This window comes from Bombina bombina, chromosome 3 (assembly GCF_027579735.1).
Source record: "Bombina bombina isolate aBomBom1 chromosome 3, aBomBom1.pri, whole genome shotgun sequence".
Taxonomy (NCBI): Eukaryota; Metazoa; Chordata; class Amphibia; order Anura; family Bombinatoridae; genus Bombina; species Bombina bombina.
In genome coordinates, this window is record NC_069501.1 from 1,258,303,026 (window position 1) to 1,258,329,606 (window position 26,581).

At 38.5% G+C, this 26,581-nt stretch overlaps 2 protein-coding genes across 5 annotated transcripts in view; one reads left to right on the forward strand and one right to left on the reverse strand.

Annotated features, from left to right (window-relative positions):
* The window catches only part of LOC128654719 (putative uncharacterized protein ENSP00000383309), a 52,244-nt gene that overhangs the window by 24,849 nt on the left and 814 nt on the right, over window positions 1–26,581 (reverse strand). Inside the window, exons 1-2 of one of the 3 annotated variants that reach the window (XM_053708803.1) lie at window positions 6,731–11,646; window positions 4,922–6,162 (exon numbers count right to left, since the gene is read on the reverse strand). The exons of 1 other annotated variant lie outside the window; for it this stretch is intronic. In XM_053708803.1, the coding sequence (XP_053564778.1) occupies window positions 5,125–5,991 (867 nt within the window). In that variant the 5' untranslated portion in view covers window positions 5,992–6,162; window positions 6,731–11,646 and the 3' untranslated portion in view covers window positions 4,922–5,124. Of the gene's footprint in view, window positions 1–4,921; window positions 6,163–6,730; window positions 11,647–26,581 lie in introns of those variants that run through there. One more of the 3 variants, XM_053708804.1, reaches the window with a different exon arrangement.
* The window catches only part of LOC128654718 (ecto-ADP-ribosyltransferase 5), a 189,923-nt gene that overhangs the window by 421 nt on the left and 162,921 nt on the right, over window positions 1–26,581 (forward strand). The window lies entirely within an intron of this gene.

A 26,581-nucleotide genomic window follows, 5' to 3' on the forward strand; every position in this document is an offset into this window, starting at 1 on the left:
CCACAATTCCACAGAAAATACTTTGGAGACCTTTGCAGTTAAGTAGATGAAAACATGTTAAAGCACATTTTTGCAATATTCATATTTGATAAAGTGTTATACTGTGTATTTACTGCAAATATTTCCCATTCTGATGTTCTGCACATAGCAGAATATGTTATATGTATTTGTAAATATATATTCCTATATATATTTGTATATATCTATACTTATATATAATCATGTATATATAGGCATAGATATATATTGTACCCAAAACATCAGGTATATGTAGAAATATGTATTTATGATTAAATGGAACATATTCTGCTATGTGAAGAACATTAGAATGTGAAATATTCATATTTTCATGAGAAAATGCGATCGGTTTTGCGAGCAAGTAGTGTGTTTTTTCCTTTTTTTCACACTCTATTGACTTCTATGGGGGAAAACGTGAACAGGGTCATGATATTCTAACTTTAGATTTTTGTGCGCATCGGGTTAAAACTTTTAACTGGTAATATGCACGCTACCCAACATGCACTAAGTAGTGACGTCTAGCCAGGCGTCAAGTCCTATAAAAAAAAGCGTGGGAACTCACCAAGACTTTTTAATTAATATTGTTTTATAAACACACACACACACACACAGTATTTATATGTATATAATCAATAAACTTTGGTTAATGAAAGAAATTTAAATTCAATGAAGGCTTGAATGGTTGCCTTTTGGCCTGAGACTCTCATCCACATAAGGTTAATTAGTCCTTTTTCTGCTGAGGGGAGCTAAATAACCCCAATCAAGCCACACAGAAATGTAAGCATCATGTGTTCTACACAGTGCAGTGTGATCACACAGCAGGACCACTGAAAGGGCTGCATTTAGTGTATTGTAGCAAGTACCCATTACTAGAGGATCTCACTATCCCTTTAACCAGACTATGCTACAGCTCCTCCCACCAGCAGCAGTGTTTATTGAAGCATTTCTGTTCTCTTTCCAGAGGGAACTTAGTTCCACCTGCAAAAATACTGCAGGAACTCCGTTCCCATGTGTTCCCGTCCGACTTGACCCCTGCTTCTAGTAGAGTTAACGCACTAGGGGGGCAATAAATAGCGCTCCACTCATAATCTTGCTCATAATCAGCATATATGAAATTATGTTTATTAACTTGTCAAGGGGCTGAATTTGTTGTTATGTAAGGTAGGTAGATACTTATGGTGCCAGCACTTGTTCGACTGATAAGGTGATGTGTGGGGCAATATACTGGCTGTCAAGTAGAGATAATTAAAGGCATGAGGGGAGTAAATATGTTTGGAAAGTGAAATTTAAATGGAAATTATATACAGCAGTTATGCACACAGCCATGGTTAGATTAAAGGGATATGAAACCCACAATTGTTTTTCATAATTCAGATACAGCCTACATGTTCTAATTTACTATTATCAATTTATCAATTTTGCTTTATTCTCTCTGTATCTTTTATTAAAGGATCTATAAAGGACCAATGAAAAGAGGCATAAATGTGCTGCCCCCAATCAGCAGCTAGCTCCTAGGTCATGTGCCTACCTAGGTATGCTTTTTAACAAAGAATACCAAGAGAATGAAGCAAATTAGTCAATAGAAGTACTATGGAAAGTTGTTTAAAATTGTATGTTCTAGCTGAATCACAAAGAAAATATTGGGCTTCATTTCCCTTTAAATACAAAATACGCAGTCCCTAAGGAATGAAATGCACAATGTCACATTAATAATGCGTCTAGTTACGCTTCTTCTCATCTTCACTCCAGAAACACAAAATACCCACAGCTGCGCTTTTGTTTTTTTGTAAGGTTTTGTTTATTTACGTATCTTGTAAGAGACCCGGAGAGACAGCTGTGTTATCAGCTGAGATTTAGGAAATCTAGCCCAATATATAGCAACATTTTAATGCGTGAGCAGATTTATTACAAACAAGGGTCTCTGAATTCCCTTTCAGAATTCCTAAAGATTAAAGCCCCAGTGAGTGAAGAATCATGTTACTATATTTCTTAGCATCTGCAGCTGTTCCTATATAAAACATACCTCAGGGTGCTGGAAAGAAAGCAGAGCTAGGCATTCACTGGGACTGTTTAGGATTCTTGCAGATCAGTGAAATACAAAAGCCCTTGCTAACAGTTCTGTGCAAGGAAAACACAAGACTTAAAGGGCCATAACAGTTGACATGTTCTAATCCATTAGAGGATGTTATTTTACAGCTATTGAAACTGCTCTACTGTGGGTTTACCTCCCTTAAAGGGGCATTAGAAGTGCTGCTCCGGACCTACTCGTCCCAAGCATAACCCATCGCTCACCCTGTCAGCAGCGCAATTTGCACATCTGAGTCCTGTGACTGGTGTTGCTGATTGGATCAGCCGCGAGTTTCGCTCCAGACCAGCAGTGCACCGCCGGTCCCAAGCAGCACTTCTACTGTGTGTTTAACCCCTTTGCGGGGGTTAAATACTCAGCAGAACAGGATCCATAGTCCTAGAATAACATCCTCTAACAGATTAGATCAAGTAATTTTTCGACTATAATGGCCCTTTAACCTTGCTATATTAAATCTAGGTAGGTTGTCTTGAACACACATTTTTATTTACTTTTATATCAGACTTGTTAATGCCCCCCCCCCCCAGAAAAATGCTACAATTAACAAATGTTTGCTGTTCTTTGCATTACAAGTTGACTAATGAATGCATGTGACTAATTATTTTGTTGATTTGTTCATGTGGATAAAACAGTTCTAGAGGAGGGAAAGTCTTTCCAGTAAGCAGGAAATGCTTCCCATTTATAGTGTTCAATGATGTCATTTTCATTTGATTCATGTGTGAGACAATAAATATGTAAGCTTCACTTTTATTCTTTGCCTTTTTTGTCCCCATTAAGGGGTGGCTCAAATATTTAATAAAGCACCTGTCAGTTTTCTTTCACATAACTCGTTGTCAGCTTGCTGCTGGCTTTGCCAGTGTACACACACAATCAGACAAAGTGCTGCCTGAAAGAGGGGGGAGGGTGAGAAAAATAACAGGGAAGAGAGCATAGGAAGAAAGGGAACCGGAGAAGATAGAACTATAAATAATATATAAAAAGCTAGCTACTACCTAAACTTTATTAAGTTTAAGCGGCTGCCCACACCCAGATGCTATGAAAGCATTCCTCCTAGGAAATAGTGGGTTAATAGACAACTGTATATGAACATTTAATTAAGTTAATCTTGTTTTTAATCTATATCTGTTTAAATAATATTTAAAGTGATCTGAGGTGCCTTCAGTATGTAGCGTGGAAGCAAGTCTGAGATTCACATGAAGGGCGGAGCATGCAATATCTCTTTTTATAGGGCAAGGCTTTATACTGACACCTTCTGCAAGGTTATGGCCCTAATCTATATCAATTTCACTTTTAAATCAGAACATTTGCCTAACAAAAGCATAATACCTTATGTCTAGCAAAGTATTAATACCTTATATATAGCAAAGTATTAATACCTTATGTCTAGCAAAGTATTAATACCTTATTTCTAGCAAAGTATTAATACCTTATTTCTAGCAAAGTATTAATACCTTATGTCTAGCAAAGTATTAATACCTTACTTCTAGCAAAGTATTAATACCTTATGTCTAGCAAAGTATTAATACCTTATGTCTAGCAAAGTATTAATACCTTATATCTAGCAAAGTATTAATGCCTTGGGCCCCGATATGCAGCGTCGCCAGCAAAAGCCGGCAATGCCGTTTTTTGCGCGGGTTTGGTATCACATATACGGCGTAGCATACAAGTTACGCGCGTATATTTCAGCCTTCGCCCGTATTTTTTTTACCCATAGACATATAAAACACGCGCAATTTGGTATCCAATATACAGCGTAAGTACTTACGCGCGCAGAATTCAGAAAATCTACTCTATTCTCATCTCGCCACAAATTGCAGGCGCAGCAACCCTTGCACTGACTTATAAACCAACGTAACTCCAAGGCCTAACAAATGCATGCTCAACAATATACATATCAGCAGTTTGATCTCAAACAGTTAAACCTCTTCCAAGCATTTATTATTCCTGCCCCTGCAAGTGTGTCAATTGTGTCAAACCAATCACAAACAGCACAACCTCTCAACAGGAAGCCTAAAAAACCCGCCAATGCACATCCTCATTAGCCACCATGTTTCCCCTGCTTTCCATAGAGAAGCAGCATCATGGGGCACAAGGGGTGCATCATGGGGCACAAGGGGTGCATCATGGGGCACAAGGGGTGCATCATGGGGCACAAGGGGTGCTGGAAGTCCTACAAGTCCCTGTTGTTCCGTCTGTACATGCTGATTCCATAGTTGCTGCTGAGGTCCCTGGTCATGGTGCTGCCCCTGATGCAGCTAATCATCGAATTACATACTGCGGATTTCCACTGCATGTAAGTGAAACTACTACATCCCACCCCCCTTCCCTTAACCACCCTAATTACTGAAAATATCTAATTTGTTTAATTCATGTTTAGGTCACTATGATTTATTGACTATCATTAAGAAGAATGAAAATGGATGTTTATACCTTATGTTCACACCTTCTGTAAATATATTATTATTTAGATATATACCCATGTGCAGGGATACGCAAGGTGTCCTTCACTAAAGGTCTTTTCTTTAGAAAATGTCCGCCACAGCCTTGGCTCGTGCCTATCCCTGCCCATGTGTCAATTTCTATTGGATGTGAGAAACCTTGATTTACATCTTATAAGTGAATATTACTATATGTACCCTTCATACACAACTATGTGATGTGGTTTATAGAACATGAATATGTCATAAACATGATAATATTACCTTTTTTGGCCCATTTCCACACAGGCCTTATTATATGTTTAAACAATATTAGTGTACTAAACACCCCTCACATGGATGTGGATGACAATTATATGGTAAATAACAGAGGACAAGATTTATGGTGAACTATAAGAATATTTATTTCTTTTTAGGCTTCTTGGATGAGGGGGCTGAGGTGACTGTAGTGGATTGCCTTGTTCTCCTGGTTTGTGAAGATTCAGATGATTCTGCTGGAGTGCTGGCCACAGATGATAGGCTGGAGGCAGTGTCCTGCTGGTGTGTAAAGAGCTCAACCAACACACTCAAGAGTTGATTTTGTTACCGCCATCTATTGTCCATCTGCATCTGCATATCAGACAGAATTCGCATCATCTGTGACTGGTTTTGAACAATTCCATTTAATGATGCTGCCATGTCCCTCTGCAGCTCTATGCTACGCTTGTGTAACCTCTCTTGGCTCCTGTGTAACTTCTCTTGGCTCCTGTGAAACCTCTCTTGGCTCCTGTAAAACCTCTCTTGGCCTCTTTGTCTGCTCTCGCAGCTTGTTATGAGCCTCCTCTGGAGTGCAATGTATTCCTCACCCAGGGGAGAATACAATGCATCCACAGGCTCTTGAGCAGCAGGGCTTCTAGGTGCTTGAGGTGCAGGTTCAGCTGCATCTGCTGGTGCTTGAGAGACAACTTCAGCTGCATCTGCTGGTGCTTGAGGAACAACTTCAGCTGCATCTGCTGGTGCTTGTGGGACATCTTCATCTGCTGGTGCTTGTGGGACATCTTCAGCTATATGCTCATCTGCAGATGGTGGAGCTCTCCCAAGGGAAGAGGATGGTGGAGCTCTCCCAAGTGAAGAGGATGGTGGAGCTCTCCCAAGGGAAGAGGATGGTGGAGCTCTCCCAAGGGAAGAGGATGGTGGAGCTCTCCCAAGGGAGGAGGATGGTGGAGCTCTCCCAAGGGGAGAGGATGGTGGAGCTCTCAGGGTGGATTGGTAGTCCCATTGATGACCAGTGTGTGACCACTCAGCCTGTCGAGTTTGCACTTCTTGGGACATACCCTGTGTGTAAAAGCCATGACTGCCCTGATATTGTGTTGGGGGGGGTAAAGACATGGACCCTTTGTGGCTGACTTGGCTCCCCCTCAAAGCCAAAAGAAGAGTATTCCTCTGGCCAGGAATCTTGCCAGGGCTCATATGGCAATGGTGGTGGCATCACTTCCGGGTCCTCAACTGAAGCCATTCAACCCTGCTCATTCCTGGGAGCATAATGTTCACGTGGTTACCTGAAGACTGGTGGTGGTGGCTGCATGCCTGTGACTGGTGGTGGTGGTGGCATGCCTGTTTGCAGCCTGGTGACAGGAGGTTCTGTGGAGGAGTCAAATGATGAGAGGGATTAGTACAGTTATATATATGTCCATGTGGGCATACAATGTACATTGATACATGCTAGGGTCTATACTCATTCTCATGTCAAACTCTATAACATGCATGTGCACAATGTGATTTGTGATATGAGGGATTTTAATCTGCACAGTATACAGGTATGTGTTTCATACAATAGTTATGTGTACATGTCAATGATGGAAAAAATGTGTTCTTTAAGGGACACTTTGGTCACACAATTTACTTTAGCCTGATGTAGGCACAGAACCTTCTTTCTAAGGTAAAAGTATTGTGATGGCTATAGTGTCCATTTACTGAAAACTCTACATGTGGTTTGTGGACTGTGTTACTCTGAGACATGTTAGTATTGCACTATTCCACCTCATATCATGAATTGCATTGTGTTAAGTAGCATTAATGTCAAATATAATTGTAGATGTTTTTGTTAGTAGGCCAAATACCATGCTCCTCATTGTGTACATGAATGTGTGATATTAAAGGATGTTAAATCTCAAATACATATCATACTGGTGTGTGGGATGTTACTCACCAGCATGAGGTGCTGTGGTTGCAGCCTCTGAGTCACGAGCTCCTGGAAGTCCACGGACTGCTGTGATACTCAGGGACCTACATATCATCTCCTGCCAGGTGTTGTATTCTGTGTCCAATGGTGGACCACCACCTGTTCCCCTCTGGTGCATGGCTTCCTGCCCCATCTTCTCTTTCACCCACCTCTTACAGTCATTCCACCTTTTTTTAAGGCCCTCAACAGTCCTCCTCTGTGGGGCCACACTGTTGACGGCATCCTCTACTGCCAACCATGCTGTTTTACGCCTTCTGGCAACACCTTTGCCCTTCTCCTGGCCAAAGAGGGCACTGTGGTTGTCCATGATGGCTTAGACTAGGGCAAATTTCTCATCGAATGAGAAGTTAGGACATCTCATCCTTCCAACCTCTGTGGACACCTGACTTGCTCCCTGCGATGTCCCTGGTGTGGGTTCCTCCCTATCCTCTCCCTCCTCCCCCCTTCTGTCCCCATGTGCACCCTCTGTCCCTCTTCTAGATGTGCCTGGTCTCTGGGCATCTCCCCTCCCATCATCCCTTCTAGCTCTCCCTCTCCCCACTCCACTTACTCCCTGACGGGGACCCCGCTGCTCCCCCTGTCCTCTACAATACTCCTCTCCCTGCCACTCCTCTCCCCTCCTCCCCTCCGCTCTACCTCTCCCTGCCATCCTCACACTACACACACTAACACACTCACACACTCACTCCCAGTTCAATCACACACAATCACAACCAAACACTCAGCCTATCACACTGTAAAATTGAAATAAAATGTGTGAGGTGTTAGAAAAAAAAAGTGTTGTGTATTTGTATATGTATGTATGCAATATGTGTGCAATATGTAAAAATATGTGTAAGTGTACAAGCTTAACCAACCAACAATGCGACCTAACTAACTCCTCTGTTTGCGCCTCTCTCTCTACTCTGTCTAATCCTCCACTCCACTGTAGTGTGCTGTAGCTTAACAAACCATCCAAACACACTGAAGAAAATGGCGGCTGCGCATAGGTTTATATATGACTTTTGAATAGCGTAATTACGTGGCGCATTTTTAGATGTAGTCGCGGGTGATTTTTACAAGTGTTAGCCTAATTTACATAAAACTACTCTTTATTGAGACTTTACGTGGACAAAATACAGGCGTAAGTTACTTGCGACGAGTAAAATGTGTATTTGCTCACTTTTCTGAAGAACGCCAGTTTGTCCTACTTACGCCACTTTAGCATCTGATGGCGCAGTATATGTAATGCCCCGATGTGCAAGGTTAAATTATGGGCGGCATGGGTTCCCTCGCTTGCGCCGAAAACTACGCCGTATATCGGATGGCGCCCCTTATGTCTAGCAAAGTATTAATACCTTATGTCTAGAAAAGCATTAATACCTTATGTCTAGCAAAGTATTAATACCTTATATATAGCAAAGTATTAATACCTTATGTCTAGCAAACTATTAATACCTTATGCCTAGCAACACACTAATACTGTATGTCTAGCAAAGCATTAATACCTTATGTCTAGCAAAGCAATAATACTTTATGTCTAGCAAAGCAATAATACCTTATGTCTAGCAAAGTATTAATTCCTTATGTCTAGCAAAGTATTAATACCTTATGTCTAGCAACGCACTAATACCTTATGTCTAGCAAAGTATTAATACCTTATGTCTAGCAACGCACTAATACCTTATGTCTAGCAAAGTATTAATACCTTATGCCTAGCAAGGCATTAATACCTTATGTCTAGGTTTTATATTGGTTTTTATTTCAGTATCTGTGCATATTATTTTTTATAGTAGTGTCTAATTACATGCAGTTAAATGACAATTGATGTATACTGCTCCTTTAATCAATCACTGTTAACAGGAGTTGTTCCAAAGGACTGGAAAATTGCCAATGTAGTCCCTCTTCTGCTAACTATAGGCCAGTCAGTTTGACCTCTATTTCAGGCAAATTAATTGAAACTCTTTTAAAGGAAAGTTTTGCGTCTTACCCTCAGAGAAACAACTTAGACGACAAAGGACAGCATGGTTTCACTGCTGGAAGATCATGCCAGACTAATCTAATTGATTTCTTTGACCATGCAACTAAATTAATAGACCAGGGAGGAGCCATAGATGTTGCATATCTAGACTTTAGCAAAGCATTTGACACTGTCCCACAAAACAAGCTGTTTCACGAAATGTATTGCCTTGGAGTAGATGCTAAGATTGTTAAGTGTGTAGAATGCTGGCTTAAGGATAGAAAGCTGAAGGTTTCAATTAATGGAGTACATTCAAATAAGGGGTCAATTACTAGTGGTGCTCCCCAAGGGTCAGTTCTTGGGCCTGTTTTTTTTAACATGTTCAGAAGTGATATTGGAAGAAGGCTTTAGGGGAAGGTTTGCTTGTTTGCTAATAATACAAAAAATTGTAAGAGAATTGATATTCCAGGAGGAGTTAATCAAATAAAGAGTGATATTAAAAAACTGGAGGACTGGGCAAATAAACGGGATATGAAATTGAATATAACCAACAGCAAAATTATACATGTAGGATACAAAAACCCAAAAGCCAATTATATGGGTAGATTTACCAATGTCTGTCCGACATGATACGCTGTGCATAAGCTATTGGCATTTATCATTGCACAAGCAGTTCACCAGAACTGCTTGTGCAATGCTGCCCCCTGCTGATCTGCGGCTTCTAGCAGTTGGTGTCAATCAGCCCAATCGTATAGAATCGTGCGGATTGAAGACCAAAGCCTCAGAGGCAGTGGACCAGTTATGGAGCAGCGGTCTTTAGACTGCTGTTTAATAACTGCTGTTTCCGGCGAGCCTGAAGGCTGACGCGGAAACTAGGAGAACAAGGGCCATTCGGCCTTTGTTAAATCTACCACATAGTCTCAATGGTACATTACTGACTGTAACTAAAGAAGAACAGGACTTGTGAATTATTATTTCAGGTGATTTACAATTTGGTACACAATACAGCAGTGCAGCCATTAAGGCCAGTCAAATACTTGGCTGCATTGGGAAAGGTATTAGTAGCAAAAATACCAAGGTTCTTATGCCACTTTACAGATCATTAGTTACGCCTGATCTGGAATATTGTGTACAGTTCGGGAGACCATATCCTAAGGAAAGTGTAACATGTAATATGTGTAGACTTGATGGGACGTGCATATGGCTATCCTAAGCAAACAGTAACATGTAATATAGGTAAACTTGATAGGGCATGCATAAGGCTATCCTAAGCAAACAGTAACATGTAATATAGGTAGACTTGATGGGACATGCATACGCTTTCCTAAACAAACAGTAAGATGTAATATAGGTAGACTTGATGGGACATGTTTAAGGCTATCTTAAGAAACAGTAACATGTAATATGGGTAGACTTGATGGGATATGCATAAGGCTATCCTAAGAAAACAGTAACATGTAACATAGGTAGACTTGATGGGACATGCATAAGGCTATCCTAATGAAAGTGTAACATGTAATATGTGTAGACTTGATGGGACATGCATAAGGCTATCCTAATGAAAGTGTAACATGTAATATGTGTAGACTTGATGTGACATGCATAAGGCTATCCTAATGAAACAGTAACATGTAATATGTGTAGACTTGATGGGACATGCATAAGGCTATCTTAAGGAAAGTGTAACATGTAATATGTGTAGACTTGATGGGACATGCATAAGGCTATCCTAAGGAAAGTGTAACATGTAATATGTGTAGACTTGACGAGACATGCATAAGGCTATACTAAGTAATAAGTAACATGTAATATGTGTAGACTTGATGAGACAAGCATAAGGCTATCCTAAGTAATAAGTAACATGTAATATGTGTAGACTTGATGGGACATGCATAAGGCTATCCTAAGTAATAAGTAACATGTAATATGTGTAGATTTGATGGCACATGCATAAGACTAGCCTAAGTAAAGTGTAACATGTAATATGGGTAGACTTGATGGGACATGCATAAAGCTATCCTATGAAAACAGTAACATGTAATATGTGTAGATGTGATGGGACTTGCATAAGGCTATCCTAAGGAAACAGTAACATGTAATATGTGTAGACTTGATAGGACATGCATTAGGCTATCCTAAGTAATAAGTAACATGTAATATGTGTAGACTTGATGTGACATACATAAGGCTATCCTAAGAAAACAGTAACATGTAATATGTGTAGATTTGATGGGACATACATAAGGCTACCCTAAGAAAACAGTAACATGTAATATGTGTAGACTTGATGGGACTTACATAAGGCTATGCTAAGTAATAAGTAACATGTAATATGTGTAGACTTGATGGGACATGCATAAGGCTATCCTAAGTAATAAGTAACATGTAATATGTGTAGACTTGATAGGACTTACATAAGGCTATCCTAAGTAATAAGTAACATGTAATATGAGTAGACTTGATGGGACATGCATAAGGCTATCCTAAGGAAACTGTAAAATGTAATATGTGTAGACTTGATGGGACTTGCATACGGCTATCCTAAATAATAAGTAACATGTAATATGTGTGTACTTGATGGGACATGCATAAGGCTATCCTAAGGAAACTGTAACATTTAATATGTGGACTTGATGAGATATGCATAAGGCTATCCTATGAAAACAGTAACATGTAATATGTGTAGACTTGATGGGACTTACATAAGGCTATCCTATGAAAACAGTAACATGTAATATGTGTAGACTTGATGGGACATACATACGGCTACCCTAAGTAATCAGTAACATGTAATATGTGTAGACTTGATGGGACATACATACGGCTACCCTAAGTAATCAGTAACATGTAATATGTGTAGACTTGATGGGACATGCATAAGGCTATCCTAAGTAATAAGTAACATGTAATATGTGTAGACTTGATGGGACATGCATAAGGCTATCCTAAGTAATAAGTAACATGTAATATGTGTAGACTTGATGAGACATGCATAAGGTTATCCTAAGTAAACAATAACATGTAATATGTGTAGACTTGATGGGACATACATACGGCTACCCTAAGTAATCAGTAACATGTAATATGTGTAGACTTGATGGGACATACATAAGGCTATCCTAAGTAATAAGTAACATGTAATATGTGTAGACTTGATGGGACATACATAAGGCTATACTAAGTAATAAGTAACATGTAATATGTGTAGACTTGATGGGACATACATAAGGCTATCCTAAGTAAACAGTAACATACAATATGGGTAGACTTGATGGGACATATATACGGCTATCCTAAGAAAACAGTAAAATGTAATATGTGTAGATGTGATGGGACTTGCATAAGGCTATCCTAAGTAATAAGCAACATGTAATATGTGTAGATGTGATGGGATATGCATAAGGCTATCCTAAGAAAACAGTAACATATAATATGTGTAGATGTGATGGGACTTACATAAGGCTATCTGAAGGAAACAGTAACATGTAATATGTGTAGATGTGATGGGACTTGCATAAGGCTATCCTAAGTAATAAGTAACATGTAATATGTGTAGATGTGATGGGATATGCATAAGGCTATCCTAAGAAAACAGTAACATGTAATATGTGTAGATGTGATGGGACTTGCATAAGGCTATCCTAAGTAATAAGCAACATGTAATATGTGTAGATGTGATGGGATATGCATAAGGCTATCCTAAGAAAACATAATTTATGCTTACCTGATAAATGTATTTCTCTTGTAGTGTATCCAGTCCACAGATCATCCATTACTTATGGAATATATTCTCCTTCCCAACAGGAAGTTGCAAGAGTCCACCCACAGCAAAGCTGCTATATAGCTCCTCCCCTAACTGCCATATTCAGTCATTCGACCGAAAACATGCAGAGAAAGGAAAAACCATAGGGTGCAGTGGTGACTGTAGTTCAAATGAAAAAATTACCTGCCTTAAAGTGACAGGGCGGGCCGTGGACTGGATACACTACAAGAGAAATAAATTTATCAGGTAAGCATAAATTATGTTTTCTCTTGTTAAGTGTATCCAGTCCACGGATCATCCATTACTTATGGAATACCAATACCAAAGCTAAAGTACACAGATGATGGGAGGGACAAGGCAGGTACTTAAACGGAAGTTACCACTGCCTGTAAAAAAAACCTTTCTCCCAAAAATAGCCTCCGAAGAAGCAAGGTATCAAATTTGTTAAATTTGAAAAAGTATGAAGCGCAGACCAAGACTCCGTCTTGTAAATCTGTTCAACAGAAGCCACATTTAAAAAAGGCCCAAGTGAAAACCACAGCTCTATTAGAATGAGCTGCAATCCCTTCAGGAGGCTGCTGTCCAGCAGTCTCATAAGCTAAATGAATTATGCTTTTTAACAAAAAGACAGAGAGGCTGCTGAAGTCTTTTGACCTCTCCTCTGTCCAGAATAGACAACAAACAAGGTGAACGTTTGATGAAAACTGTAGTAACTTGTAAGTAAAACTTTAAAGCACAAACCACGTCCAATATTGTGTAATAGACGTTCCTTCTTTGAGGAAGGATTAGGATACAAGCAGGGAACAACTATCTCTTGAGTGATGTTCTTGTTAGATACCACCTTAGGAAAAAACCCAGGTTGGTACGCAGGACTACCTTATCCGTACGAAGGACCAGATAAGGAGAATCACATTGTAACACAGATAACTTGGAGACTCTACGAGTCGAGGAAATAGCTACCCAAAAGGAACTTTCCAAGATAAAGATTGATATCTATGGAACAAAAAAGGTTCAAACGGAACTTCCTGAAGAGCCTTAAGAACCAGGTTTAAGCTCCATGGTGGAGCAACAGTTTTAAACACAGGCTTGGATCTAACCAAAGCCTGACCAAATGCCTGAACGTCTAGAATACCTGCCAGACGCTGGTGCAAAAAAAATAGACAGAGTAAAAATCTGTCCCTTTTAAGGAATTAGCTGACAACCCTTTTCTCAAAAACATCTTGGAGAAAAGATAATATCCTGGGAATCCAGGCTTTACTCCATGAGTAACCCTTGGATTCATAACAATCAGATATTTACACCATATCTATGTTCAATTTTCCTAGAGACAGGCTTTCATGTCTGTATGTAAGGTATCAATGACTGACTCGGAGAAGCCATGCTTTGATAACATCAAGCGTTCAGTCTCCAGGCAGTCCATCTCAGATTGATTCTATTTAGATGGTTGAAAGGACCCTGAGGTAGAGGGACCTGTCTCAGAAGCAGAGACCGTGATGGAAAGGATGACATGTCCACCAGATCTGCATACCAGGTCCTGCGTGGCTACGCAGGCGCTGTCAAAAACACCAAAGCCCTCTCCTGCTTGGTCTTGACCTCCGGAGGAAATCCCACTCCCCCGGAAGAAAAGTCTGACGACTTAGAAAATCCACCTCCCAGTTCTCAACACCTGGGATATGGATAGCTGATAGATAAGAGTGAGTCTCTGTCCAGTGAATTATTGTAAGACTTCTAACCTCACTAGGGAACTTCTGTTCCCCCTTGATGGCTGATGTAAGCCACAGTCGTGTATATTGTCCGACTGAGTATGATGTACCTCAGAGTTGCTTACTGAGGCCAAGTCTGAAGAGCATGGAATATCACTCCCAGAATAGTTATTAGAAGGAGGGTCTCCTCCTAAGCCCACTATCCCTGAGCCTTCAGGGAGTTCCAGACTGCATCCCAACCTAAAAGGCTGGCATCCATTGCAACAATTGTCCCATCTGACCTGCGGAAGGTCATACCCTTGGACAGATGGACCCGACATAGTCACCAGAGAAGAGAATCTCTGGTCTCTTGGTCCAGGATCAACAGGGGGACAAATCTGTTTAATCCCCGTTCCTCTGACTGAGCATGCATAGTTGCAGCGGTCTGAAATGTAGACGTGCAAATGGTACTATGTCCCTTGCCGCTACCTATTAAGCCGATTTCATTCATGTACTGAGCCAGCGAAGGGCGCGGATGGGATGAAAAACACGGCAGAAATTTAGAAACTTTGACAACCTGGACTCCGTCAGGTAAATTTTCATTTCTACAGAATCTATCAGAGTCCCTAGGAGGGAAACCCTTGAGATTGGGGATAGAGAACTCTTTCCTTGTTCACTTTCCACCCATGTGATCTCAGAAATGCCAGTACTACGTCCGTATGAGACTTGGCAATTTGGATGTTTGATGCCTGTATCAGGATGTCGTCTAACTAAGGGGCCACTTCTATGCCCCGCGGCCTAAGGACCGCCAAAGCGACCCCAGAACCTCCATAAAGATTCTTGGGGCTGTAGATATCCCAAAGGAAAGAGCTACAAACTGGTAATGCCTGTCTAGAAAGGCAAACCTGAAAAACGAAGGTGATCTTTATGCATCACAATGTGAGGATAAGCATCCTTCAAATCCATTGTAGTCCTCTATTGACTCTCCTGGATCATAGTTAAGATGGTACGAATAGTTTCCATCTTAAATGACGGAATTCTGAGGAATTTGTTTAAGATCTTTAGATCCAAAATAGGTCTGAAGGTTCCCTCACCTTGGGAACCACAAACAGATTTGAGTAAAAACTCTGTCCCTGTTCCTCTCTTGGAACTGGATGGATCTCGTACACAATGTAAGAATGCCTCCTTCTTTATCTGGTTTGCAGATAATTGTGAAGGCGAAATCTCCCCTTTTTTGGGGGGGGGGGAATCTTTGAAATCCAGAAGATATCTCTGGGATATAAATTCCAATGCCTAGGGATCCTGGGCATCTCTTGCCCACGCCCGGGCAAAGAATGAAAGTCTGCCCCCTATAGGATCCGTTACCGGATAGGGGTCCGTTCCTTCATGCTGCCTTAGAGGCAGCAGCAGGCTCCTTGGCCTGCTTATCTTTGTTCCAGGTCCAATTGTCTCCAGACCGCCTTGGACTGAGCAAAAATTCCCTCTTGTTTTGCCTTAGAGGAAGTGGATGCCACACCTGCTCTGAAGTTTTAAAAGGCACGAAAATTAGACCTTTTTTGGCCCTTGATTCCTATCCTGAGGAAGGGCATGACCTTTTCCTCCAGTGATATAAGCAATAATCTCCTTCAAACCAGGCCCGAATAGGGTCTGCCCCTTGAAGGGAAGTTAAGTAGCTTATTTATAAAAGTCACGACAGCTGACCATGATATAAGCCATAGCGCTCTGCGCGCCAGTATAGTAAAAAACAGAATTCTTAGCCGTTAGTCTAGTCAAATGAACAAAGGCATCAGAAAACAAAGGAATTGGCTAGCATAAGCTTGTCAAATATATTCATCCAATGGAGTCGCTAACTGTAAAGCCTCATCAAGAGACTCAACCCAGAACGCCGCAGCAGCAGTGACAGAAGCAATGTATGCAAGGGGCTGCAGGATAAAACCCTGTTGAATAAACATTTTTTATCCATTGGATCTAAAAAGCACAACTGTCCTCGCCAGAGGTAGTGGTACGCTTAGCTAGAGTAGAAACTCTTCTCTCCACCTTAGGAACTGTCTGCCAGAAGTCCCGTGGTGGTAACTATTAGAAAACATTCTTCTAAAAAATAGGAGGGGAAGAGAACGGCACACCTGGTCTATCCCATTCCTTATTAAAAAATTTTTTAGTAAACCTCTTTAGGTATTGGAAAAACATCAGTACACACCGGCACTGCATATTATTTATCCAGTCTACACAATTTCTCTGGCCCTGCGATTGTACACATTCATTCAGAGCAGCCAAAGCCTCCCTGAGCAACAAGTGGAGGTTCTCAAGCATAAATTTTAAATGTAGAAATATCAGAATCAGGTTAAATCATCATCCCTGAGTCAAAAAAAAATCACCCACAGACTAAGCATATTGTGAGGTAGTATCATACATGGTTCTTAAAGCGTCTGTATGCTCTGTATCTACCCCCAGAGCTATCTGCTTTCCTTTAATTTCAGGTAGTCTGACTAATACTGCTGCCAGAGTATTATTCACCACCTTTGCCATGTCTTGTAAAATAAACGCTATGGACGCCCTTGAGGTACTTGGCGCCATTTGAGCGTGAGTCCCTGAAGCGGGAGTCGAAGGGTCTGACACGTGGGGAGAGTTAATCAGCATAACTTTCCCCTCGACAGAATCCCCTGGTAAAATAAACGCTATGGGTGCCCTTGATGTACTTGGCGCCATTTGAGCGTGAGTCCCTAAAGCGGTAGTCAAAAGGTCTGACACGTGGGGAGAGTTAGTCGGCATAACTACCCCCACGACAGAATCCTCTGGTGATAATGTTTTTAAAGACAAAAAATGATCTTTATTGTTTAACATGAAATCAGTACATCTGGTACACATTCTAACATGGGGTTCCACCATGGCCTTAAAACATAATGAACACAGAGCTTCCTCTATGTCAGACATGTTAGAACAGACTAATAATGAGACTAATAAGCTTGGAAAACACTTTAAATCAAGTTAACAAGCAAATATATAAAACGTTACTGTGCCTTTAAGAGAAACAAATTTTGTCAAAATTTGAAAAACAGTGAAAAAAGGCAGTAAAACAAACGAAATTTTTACAGTACATGTAATAAGGTAACAGAGCATTGCACCCACTTGCAAATGGATGATTAACCCCTTAATGCAAAAAACAGATCAAAAAAACGACATAGACGTTTTTTAAAAACAGACACAACAAAACTGCCACAGCAGAGCTGTGGATTACCTTCCCTAAAAACAATTTTGGAAGTCTTTTTAGCCCTTTAGAAATGTCCTTTAGTATTCATGGGACTGCTGAGGGAATCTGGATAATTCATTTTGTAATTTCAACTGCGCAAAAAAGCGCTAAATTAGGCCCCTCCCACTCATATTACAACAGTGGGAAGCTTCAGTTAACTGTTTCTATGCAAAATTTAAGCCAGCCATGTGGAAAAAAACTTAGGCCCCAATAAGTTTTATCACCAAACATATGTTAAAAAACGATTAAACATGCCAGCAAACGTTTTAAAACACATTTTTACAAGAGTATGTATCTCTATTAATAAGCCTGATACCAGTCGCTTTTACTGCATTTAAGGCTATACCAACATTACAGTGTTATCACCAATGTACATTAAAAAACGATTAAACATGCCAGCAAACGTTTTAAAACACATTTTTATAAGAGTATGTATCTCTATTAATAAGCCTGATACCAGTCGCTATCGCTGCATTTAAGGCTTTACTTACATTACTTCGGTATAAGCAGTATTTTCTTAGTCAATTCCATTCCTAGAAAAATATTTTACTGCACATACCTTATCTGCAGGAAAACCTGCACGCCATTCCCCCTCTGAAGTACCTCACTCCTCAGAATGTGTGAGAACAGCAAATGGATCTCAGTTACGTCTGCTAAGATCATAGAAAAACGCAGGCAGATTCTTCTTCCAAATACTGCCTGAGATAAACAGCACACTCCGGTGCCATTTAAAAATAACAAACTTTCGATTGAAGAATAAACTAAGTATAAATCACCACAGACTCTCACGACCTCCTATCTATGTTGAGGCTTGCAAGAGAATGACTGAATATGGCAGTTAGGGGAGGAGCTATATAGCAACTTTGCTGTGGGTGGACTCTTGCAACTTCCTGTTGGGAAGGAGAATATATTCCATAAGTAATGGATGATCCGTGGACTGGATACACTTAACAAGAGAAAACAGTAACATATAATATGTGTAGATGTGATGGGACTTACATAAGGCTATCTGAAGGAAACAGTAACATGTAATATGTGTAGATGTGATGGGACTTGCATAAGGCTATCCTAAGTAATAAGCAACATGTAATATGTGTAGACTTGATGGGACATGCATAAGGCTATCCTAAGGAAACAGTAACATGCATAAGGCTATCCTAAGGAAACAGTAACATGTAATATGTGTGTACTTAATGGGGCATACATAAGGCTATACTAAGCAATAAGTAACATGTAATATGTGTAGATGTGATGAGACATGCAAAAGGCTATCTTAAGTAAAATGTAACATGAAATATGTGTAGATGTGATGGGACATGCATAAGGCTATCCTAAGAAAAAAGTAACATGTAATATGTGTGTACTTGATGGGACATGCATAAGGCTATCCTAAGAAAACAGTAACATGTAATATGTGTAGACTTGATGGGACATGCATAAGGCTATCCTAAGTAAACAGTAACATGTAATATGTGTAGACTTGATGGGACATGCATAAGGCTATCCTAAGTAATAAGAAACATGTAATATGTGTAGACTTGATGGGACATGCATAAGGCTATCGTAAGTAATAAGTAGCATGTGATATGTGTAGACTTGATGGGACATGCATAAGGCTATCCTAAGTAATAAGTAACATGTAAATGTGTAGACTTGAAGGGACATGCATAAGGCTATACTAAGTAATAAGTAACATGTAATATGTGTAGACTTGATGGGACATGCATAAGGCTATCCTAAGTAATAAGTAACATGTAATATGTATAGACTTGATGGGACATGCATAAGGCTATCCTAAGTAATAAGTAACATGTAATATGTGTAGACTTGATGGGACATGCATAAGGCTATCCTAAGTAATAAGTAACATATAATATGTATAGACTTGATGGGAGATGCATAAGGCTATCCTAAGTAATAAGTAACATGTAATATGTATAGACTTGATGGGACATGCATAAGGCTATACTAAGTAAGCAGTAACATGTAATATGTGTAGACTTGATGGGACATGCATAAGGCTATCCTAAGTAATAAGTAACATGTAATATGTGTAGACTTGATGGGACTTACATAAGGCTATCCTAAGGAAACAGTAACATGTAATATGTGTAGACTTGATGGGACATGTATAAGGCTATCCTAAGTAATAAGTAACATGTAATATGTATAGACTTGATGGGACATGCATAAGGCTATCCTAAGTAATAAGTAACATGTAATATGTATAGACTTGATGGGACATGCATAAGGCTATCCTAAGTATTAAGTAACATGTAATATGTGTAGACTTGATGGGACTTACATAAGGCTATCCTAAGGAAACTGTAACATGTAATATGTGTAGACTTGATGGGAAATGCATAAGGCTATCCTAAGGAAACAGTAACATGTAATATGTGTAGACTAGTTAGGACATGCATAAGGCTATCCTAAGGAAACAGTAACATGTAATATGTATAGACTTGATGGGACATGCATAAGGGTATCCTAAGTAATAAGTAACATGTAATATGTGTAGACTTGATGGGACTTACATAAGGCTATCCTAAGGAAACAGTAACATGTAATATGTGTAGACTTGATGGGACATGCATAAGGCTATCCAAAGGAAACAGTAACATGTAATATGTGTAGACTAGTTAGGACATGCATAAGGTTATCCTAAGGAAACAGTAACATGTAATATGTGTAGACTTGATGGGACTTGCATAAGGCTATGCTAAGTAACAAGTAACATGTAATATGTGTAGACTTGATGGGACATGCATAAGGCTATCCAAAGTAAACAGTAACATGTAATGTAATATGTGTAGACTAAGTAGGACATGCATAAGGCTATCCTAAGGAAACAGTAACATGTAATATGGGTAGACTTGATGGGACATGCATAAGGCTATCCTAAGGAAACAGTAACATGTAATATGTGTAGACTTTATGGGACATACATAAGGCTATCCTAAGGAAACAGTAACATGTAATATGGGTAGATTTGATTGGATATACATAAGGCCATACTAAGTAATAAGTAACATGTAATATGTGCAGACTTGATGGGACATGCATAAGGCTATCATAACTAATAAGTAACATGTAATATGTGCAGACTTGATGGGACATACATAAGGCTATCCTAAGGATACAGTAACATGTAATATGTGTAGACTTGATGGGACATACATAAGGCTATCCTAAGGAAACAGTAACATGTAATATGTGTAGAATTGATGGGACACGCATAAGGCTATCCTAAGTAATAAGTAACATGTAATATGTGTAGACTTGATGGGACATACATAAGGCTATCCTAAGGATACAGTAACATGTAATATGTGTAGACTTGATGGGATATACATAAGGCTATCCTAAGTAATAAGTAACATGTAATATGGGTAGACTTGATGAGACATGCATAAGGCTATCCTAAGTAATAACTTACATGTAATATGGGTAGACTTGATGGGACATACATAAGGCTATCCTAAGGCAATAGTAACATGTAATATGTGCAGACTTGATGGGACATACATAAGGCTATCCTAAGGATACAGTAACATGTAATATGGGTAGACTTGATGGGACTTGCATAAGGCTATCCTAAGTAATAAGCAACATGTAATATGTGTAGACTTGATGGGACATGCATAAGGCTATCCTAAGGAAACAGTAACATGCATAAGGCTATCCTAAGGAAACAGTAACATGTAATATGTGTGTACTTAATGGGGCATACATAAAGCGATACTAAGCAATAAGTAACATGTAATATGTGTAGATGTGATGAGACATGCATAAGGCTATCTTAAGTAAAATGTAACATGTAATCTGTGTAGATGTGATGGGACATGCATAAGGCTATCCTAAGAAAACAGTAACATGTAATATGTGTGTACTTGATGGGACATACATAAGGCTATACTAAGAAAACAGTACCATGTAATATGTGTAGACTTGATGGGACATGCATAAGGCTATCCTAAGTAATAAGAAACATGTAGTATGTGTAGACTTGATGGGACATGCATAAGGCTATCGTAAGTAATAAGTAGCATGTGATATGTGTAGACTTGATGGGACATGCATAAGGCTATCCTAAGTAATAAGTAACATGTAAATGTGTAGACTTGAAGGGACATGCATAAGGCTATACTAAGTAATAAGTAACATGTAATATGTGTAGACTTGATGGGACATGCATAAGGCTATCCTAAGTAATAAGTAACATGTAATATGTATAGACTTGATGGAACATGCATAAGGCTATCCTAAGTAATAAGAAACATGTAATATGTGTAGACTTGATGGGACATGCATAAGGTTATCCTAAGTAATAAGTAACATGTAATATGTATAGACTTGATGGGAGATGCATAAGGCTATCCTAAGTAATAAGTAACATGTAATATGTATAGACTTGATGGGACATGCATAAGGCTATACTAAGTAAGCAGTAACATGTAATATGTGTAGACTTGATGGGACATGCATAAGGCTATCCTAAGTAATAAGTAACATGTAATATGTGTAGACTTGATGGGACTTACATAAGGCTATCCTAAGGAAACAGTAACATGTAATATGTGTAGACTTGATGGGACATGTATAAGGCTATCCTAAGTAATAAGTAACATGTAATATGTATAGACTTGATGGGACATGCATAAGGCTATCCTAAGTAATAAGTAACATGTAATATGTATAGACTTGATGGGACATGCATAAGGCTATCCTAAGTATTAAAGGGACATGGAACCCACATTTTTTCTTTCATGATTTAGAAAGAGCATACAATTATAAACAACTTTCTAATTTACTTCTATTATCTAATTTGCTTCGTTCTCTTCATATTCTTTGCTGAAAAGCATATCTAGATATGCTTAGTAGCTGCTGATTGGTAGCTGCACATAGATGTCTCCTGTGATTGGTTCACCGTGTGCATTGCTATTTCTTCATTAAAGTATATCTAAAGAATGAAGCAAATTAGGTAATAGAAGTAAATTGAAATGTTGTTTAAAATTGTATTCTCTACCTTAATCATAAAAGAAAATGTTTGGGTATAGTGTCCCTTTAAGTAACATGTAATATGTGTAGACTTGATGGGAAATGCATAAGGCTATCCTAAGGAAACAGTAACATGTAATATGTGTAGACTAGTTAGGACATGCATAAGGCTATCCTAAGGAAACAGTAACATGTAATATGTATAGACTTGATGGGACATGCATAAGGGTATCCTAAGTAATAAGTAACATGTAATATGTGTAGACTTGATGGGACTTACATAAGGCTATCCTAAGGAAACAGTAACATGTAATATGTGTAGACTTGATGGGACTTACATAAGGCTATCCTAAGGAAACAGTAACATGTAATATGTGTAGACTTGATGGGAAATGCATAAGGCTATCCTAAGGAAACAGTAACATGTAATATGTGTAGATTAGTTAGGACATGCATAAGGCTATCCTAAGGAAACAGTAACATGTAATATGTATAGACTTGATGGGACATGCATAAGGGTATCCTAAGTAATAAGTAACATGTAATATGTGTAGACTTGATGGGACTTACATAAGGCTATCCTAAGGAAACAGTAACATGTAATATGTGTATACTTGATGGGACATGCATAAGGCTATCCAAAGGAAACAGTAACATGTAATATGTGTAGACTTTTTAGGACATGCATAAGGTTATCCTAAGGAAACAGTAACATGTAATATGTGTAGACTTGATGGGACTTGCATAAGGCTATGCTAAGTAATAAGTAACATGTAATATGTGTAGACTTGATGGGACATGCATAAGGCTATCCTAAGGAAACAGTAACATGTAATGTAATATGTGTAGACTAAGTAGGACATGCATAAGGCTATTCTAAGGAAACAGTAACATGTAATATGGGTAGACTTGATGGGACATGCATAAGGCTATCCTAAGGAAACAGTAACATGTAATATGTGTAGACTTTATGGGACATACATAAGGCTATCCTAAGGAAACAGTAACATGTAATATGGGTAGATTTCATGGGATATACATAAGGCTATACTAAGTAATAAGTAACATATAATATGTGCAGACTTGATGGGACATGCATAAGGCTATCATAAGTAATAAGTAACATGTAATATGTGCAAACTTGATGGGACATACATAAGGCTATCCTAAGGATACAGTAACATGTAATATGTGTAGACTTGATGGGACATACATAAGGCTATCCTAAGGAAACAGTAACATGTAATATGTGTAGAATTGATGGGACACGCATAAGGCTATCCTAAGTAATAAGTAACATGTAATATGTGTAGACTTGATGGGACATGCATAAGGCTATCCTAAGGCAACAGTAACATGTAATATGTGCAGACTTGATGGGACATACATAAGGCTATCCTAAATAATAAGTAACATGTAATATGGGTAGACTTGATGAGAAATGCATAAGGCTATCCTAAGTAATAACTTACATGTAATATGGGTAGACTTGATGGGACATACATAAGGCTATTCTAAGTAATAAGTAACATGTAATATGGGTAGACTTGATGGGACATGCATAAGGCTATTCTAAGTAATAAGTAACATGTAATATGTGTAGACTTGATGGGACATACATAAGGCTATTCTAAGTAATAAGTAACATGTAATATGGGTAGATTTGATGGGATATACATAAGGCTATACTAAGTAATAAGTAACATGTAATATGGGTAGACTTGATGGGACATGCGTAAGGCTATACTAAGTAATAAGTAACATGTAATATGGGTAGACTTGATGGGAAATGCATAAGGCTATCCTAAGGAAACAGTAACATGTAATATGTGTAGATTAGTTAGGACATGCATAAGGCTATCCTAAGGAAACAGTAACATGTAATATGTATAGACTTGATGGGACATGCATAAGGGTATCCTAAGTAATAAGTAACATGTAATATGTGTAGACTTGATGGGACTTACATAAGGCTATCCTAAGGAAACAGTAACATGTAATATGTGTAGACTTGATGGGACATGCATAAGGCTATCCAAAGGAAACAGTAACATGTAATATGTGTAGACTTTTTAGGACATGCATAAGGTTATCCTAAGGAAACAGTAACATGTAATATGTGTAGACTTGATGGGACTTGCATAAGGCTATGCTAAGTAATAAGTAACATGTAATATGTGTAGACTTGATGGGACATGCATAAGGCTATCCTAAGGAAACAGTAACATGTAATGTAATATGTGTAGACTAAGTAGGACATGCATAAGGCTATCCTAAGGAAACAGTAACATGTAATATGGGTAGACTTGATGGGACATGCATAAGGCTATCCTAAGGAAACAGTAACATGTAATATGTGTAGACTTTATGGGACATACATAAGGCTATCCTAAGGAAACAGTAACATGTAATATGGGTAGATTTCATGGGATATACATAAGGCTATACTAAGTAATAAGTAACATGTAATATGTGTAGACTTTATGGGACATACATAAGGCTATCCTAAGGAAACAGTAACATGTAATATGGGTAGATTTCATGGGATATACATAAGGCTATACTAAGTAATAAGTAACATATAATATGTGCAGACTTGATGGGACATGCATAAGGCTATCATAAGTAATAAGTAACATGTAATATGTGCAAACTTGATGGGACATACATAAGGCTATCCTAAGGATACAGTAACATGTAATATGTGTAGACTTGATGGGACATACATAAGGCTATCCTAAGGAAACAGTAACATGTAATATGTGTAGAATTGATGGGACACGCATAAGGCTATCCTAAGTAATAAGTAACATGTAATATGTGTAGACTTGATGGGACATGCATAAGGCTATCCTAAGGCAACAGTAACATGTAATATGTGCAGACTTGATGGGACATACATAAGGCTATCCTAAGGATACAGTAACATGTAATATGTGTAGACTTGATGGGACATACATAAGGCTATCCTAAATAATAAGTAACATGTAATATGGGTAGACTTGATGAGACATGCATAAGGCTATCCTAAGTAATACCTTACATGTAATATGGGTAGACTTGATGGGACATACATAAGGCTATTCTAAGTAATAAGTAACATGTAATATGGGTAGACTTGATGGGACATGCATAAGGCTATTCTAAGTAATAAGTAACATGTAATATGTGTAGACTTGATGGGACATACATAAGGCTATTCTAAGTAATAAGTAACATGTAATATGGGTAGATTTGATGGGATATACATAAGGCTATACTAAGTAATAAGTAACATGTAATATGGGTAGACTTGATGGGACATGCATAAGGCTATACTAAGTAATAAGTAACATGTAATATGGGTAGACTTGATGGGACATACATAAGGCTATACTAAGTAATAAGTAACATGTAATATGGGTAGACTTGATGGGACATGCATAAGGCTATACTAAGTAATAAGTAACATGTAATATGGGTAGACTTGATGGGACATACATTAGGCTATGCTAAGTAATAAGTAACATGTAATATGTGTAGACTTGATGGGACATGCATAAGGCTATACTAAGTAATAAGTAACATGTAATATGTGTAGACTTGATGGGACATGCATAAGGTTATCCTAAGTAATAAGTAACATGTAATATGTGTAGACTTTATGGGACATGCATAAGGCTATACTAAGTAATAAGTAACATGTAATATGTGTAGACTTGATGGGACATGCATAAGGTTATCCTAAGTAATAAGTAACATGTAATATGTGTAGACTTGATGGGACATGCATAAGGTTATCCTAAGTAATAAGTAACATGTAATATGTGTAGACTTGATGGGACATGCATAAGGTTATCCTAAGTAATAAGTAACATGTAATATGTGTAGACTTGATGGGACATGCATAAGGTTATCCTAAGTAATAAGTAACATGTAATATGTGTAGACTTGATGGGCCTTTTTGTTTCTTATCTACCTTTAAATTCTATGTTTCTATAAACTGTAATGTATTATGTGTAGCAAAACATTAATACCTTACGTATAACAAAACATTAATACTTTAGTTATAACAAATCATTAATACCTTACGTATAACAAATCATTAATACCTTACGTATAACAAATCATTAATACCTTACGTATAACAAATCATTAATACCTTAGGTATAACAAATCATTAATACCTTTACGTATAACAAAACAT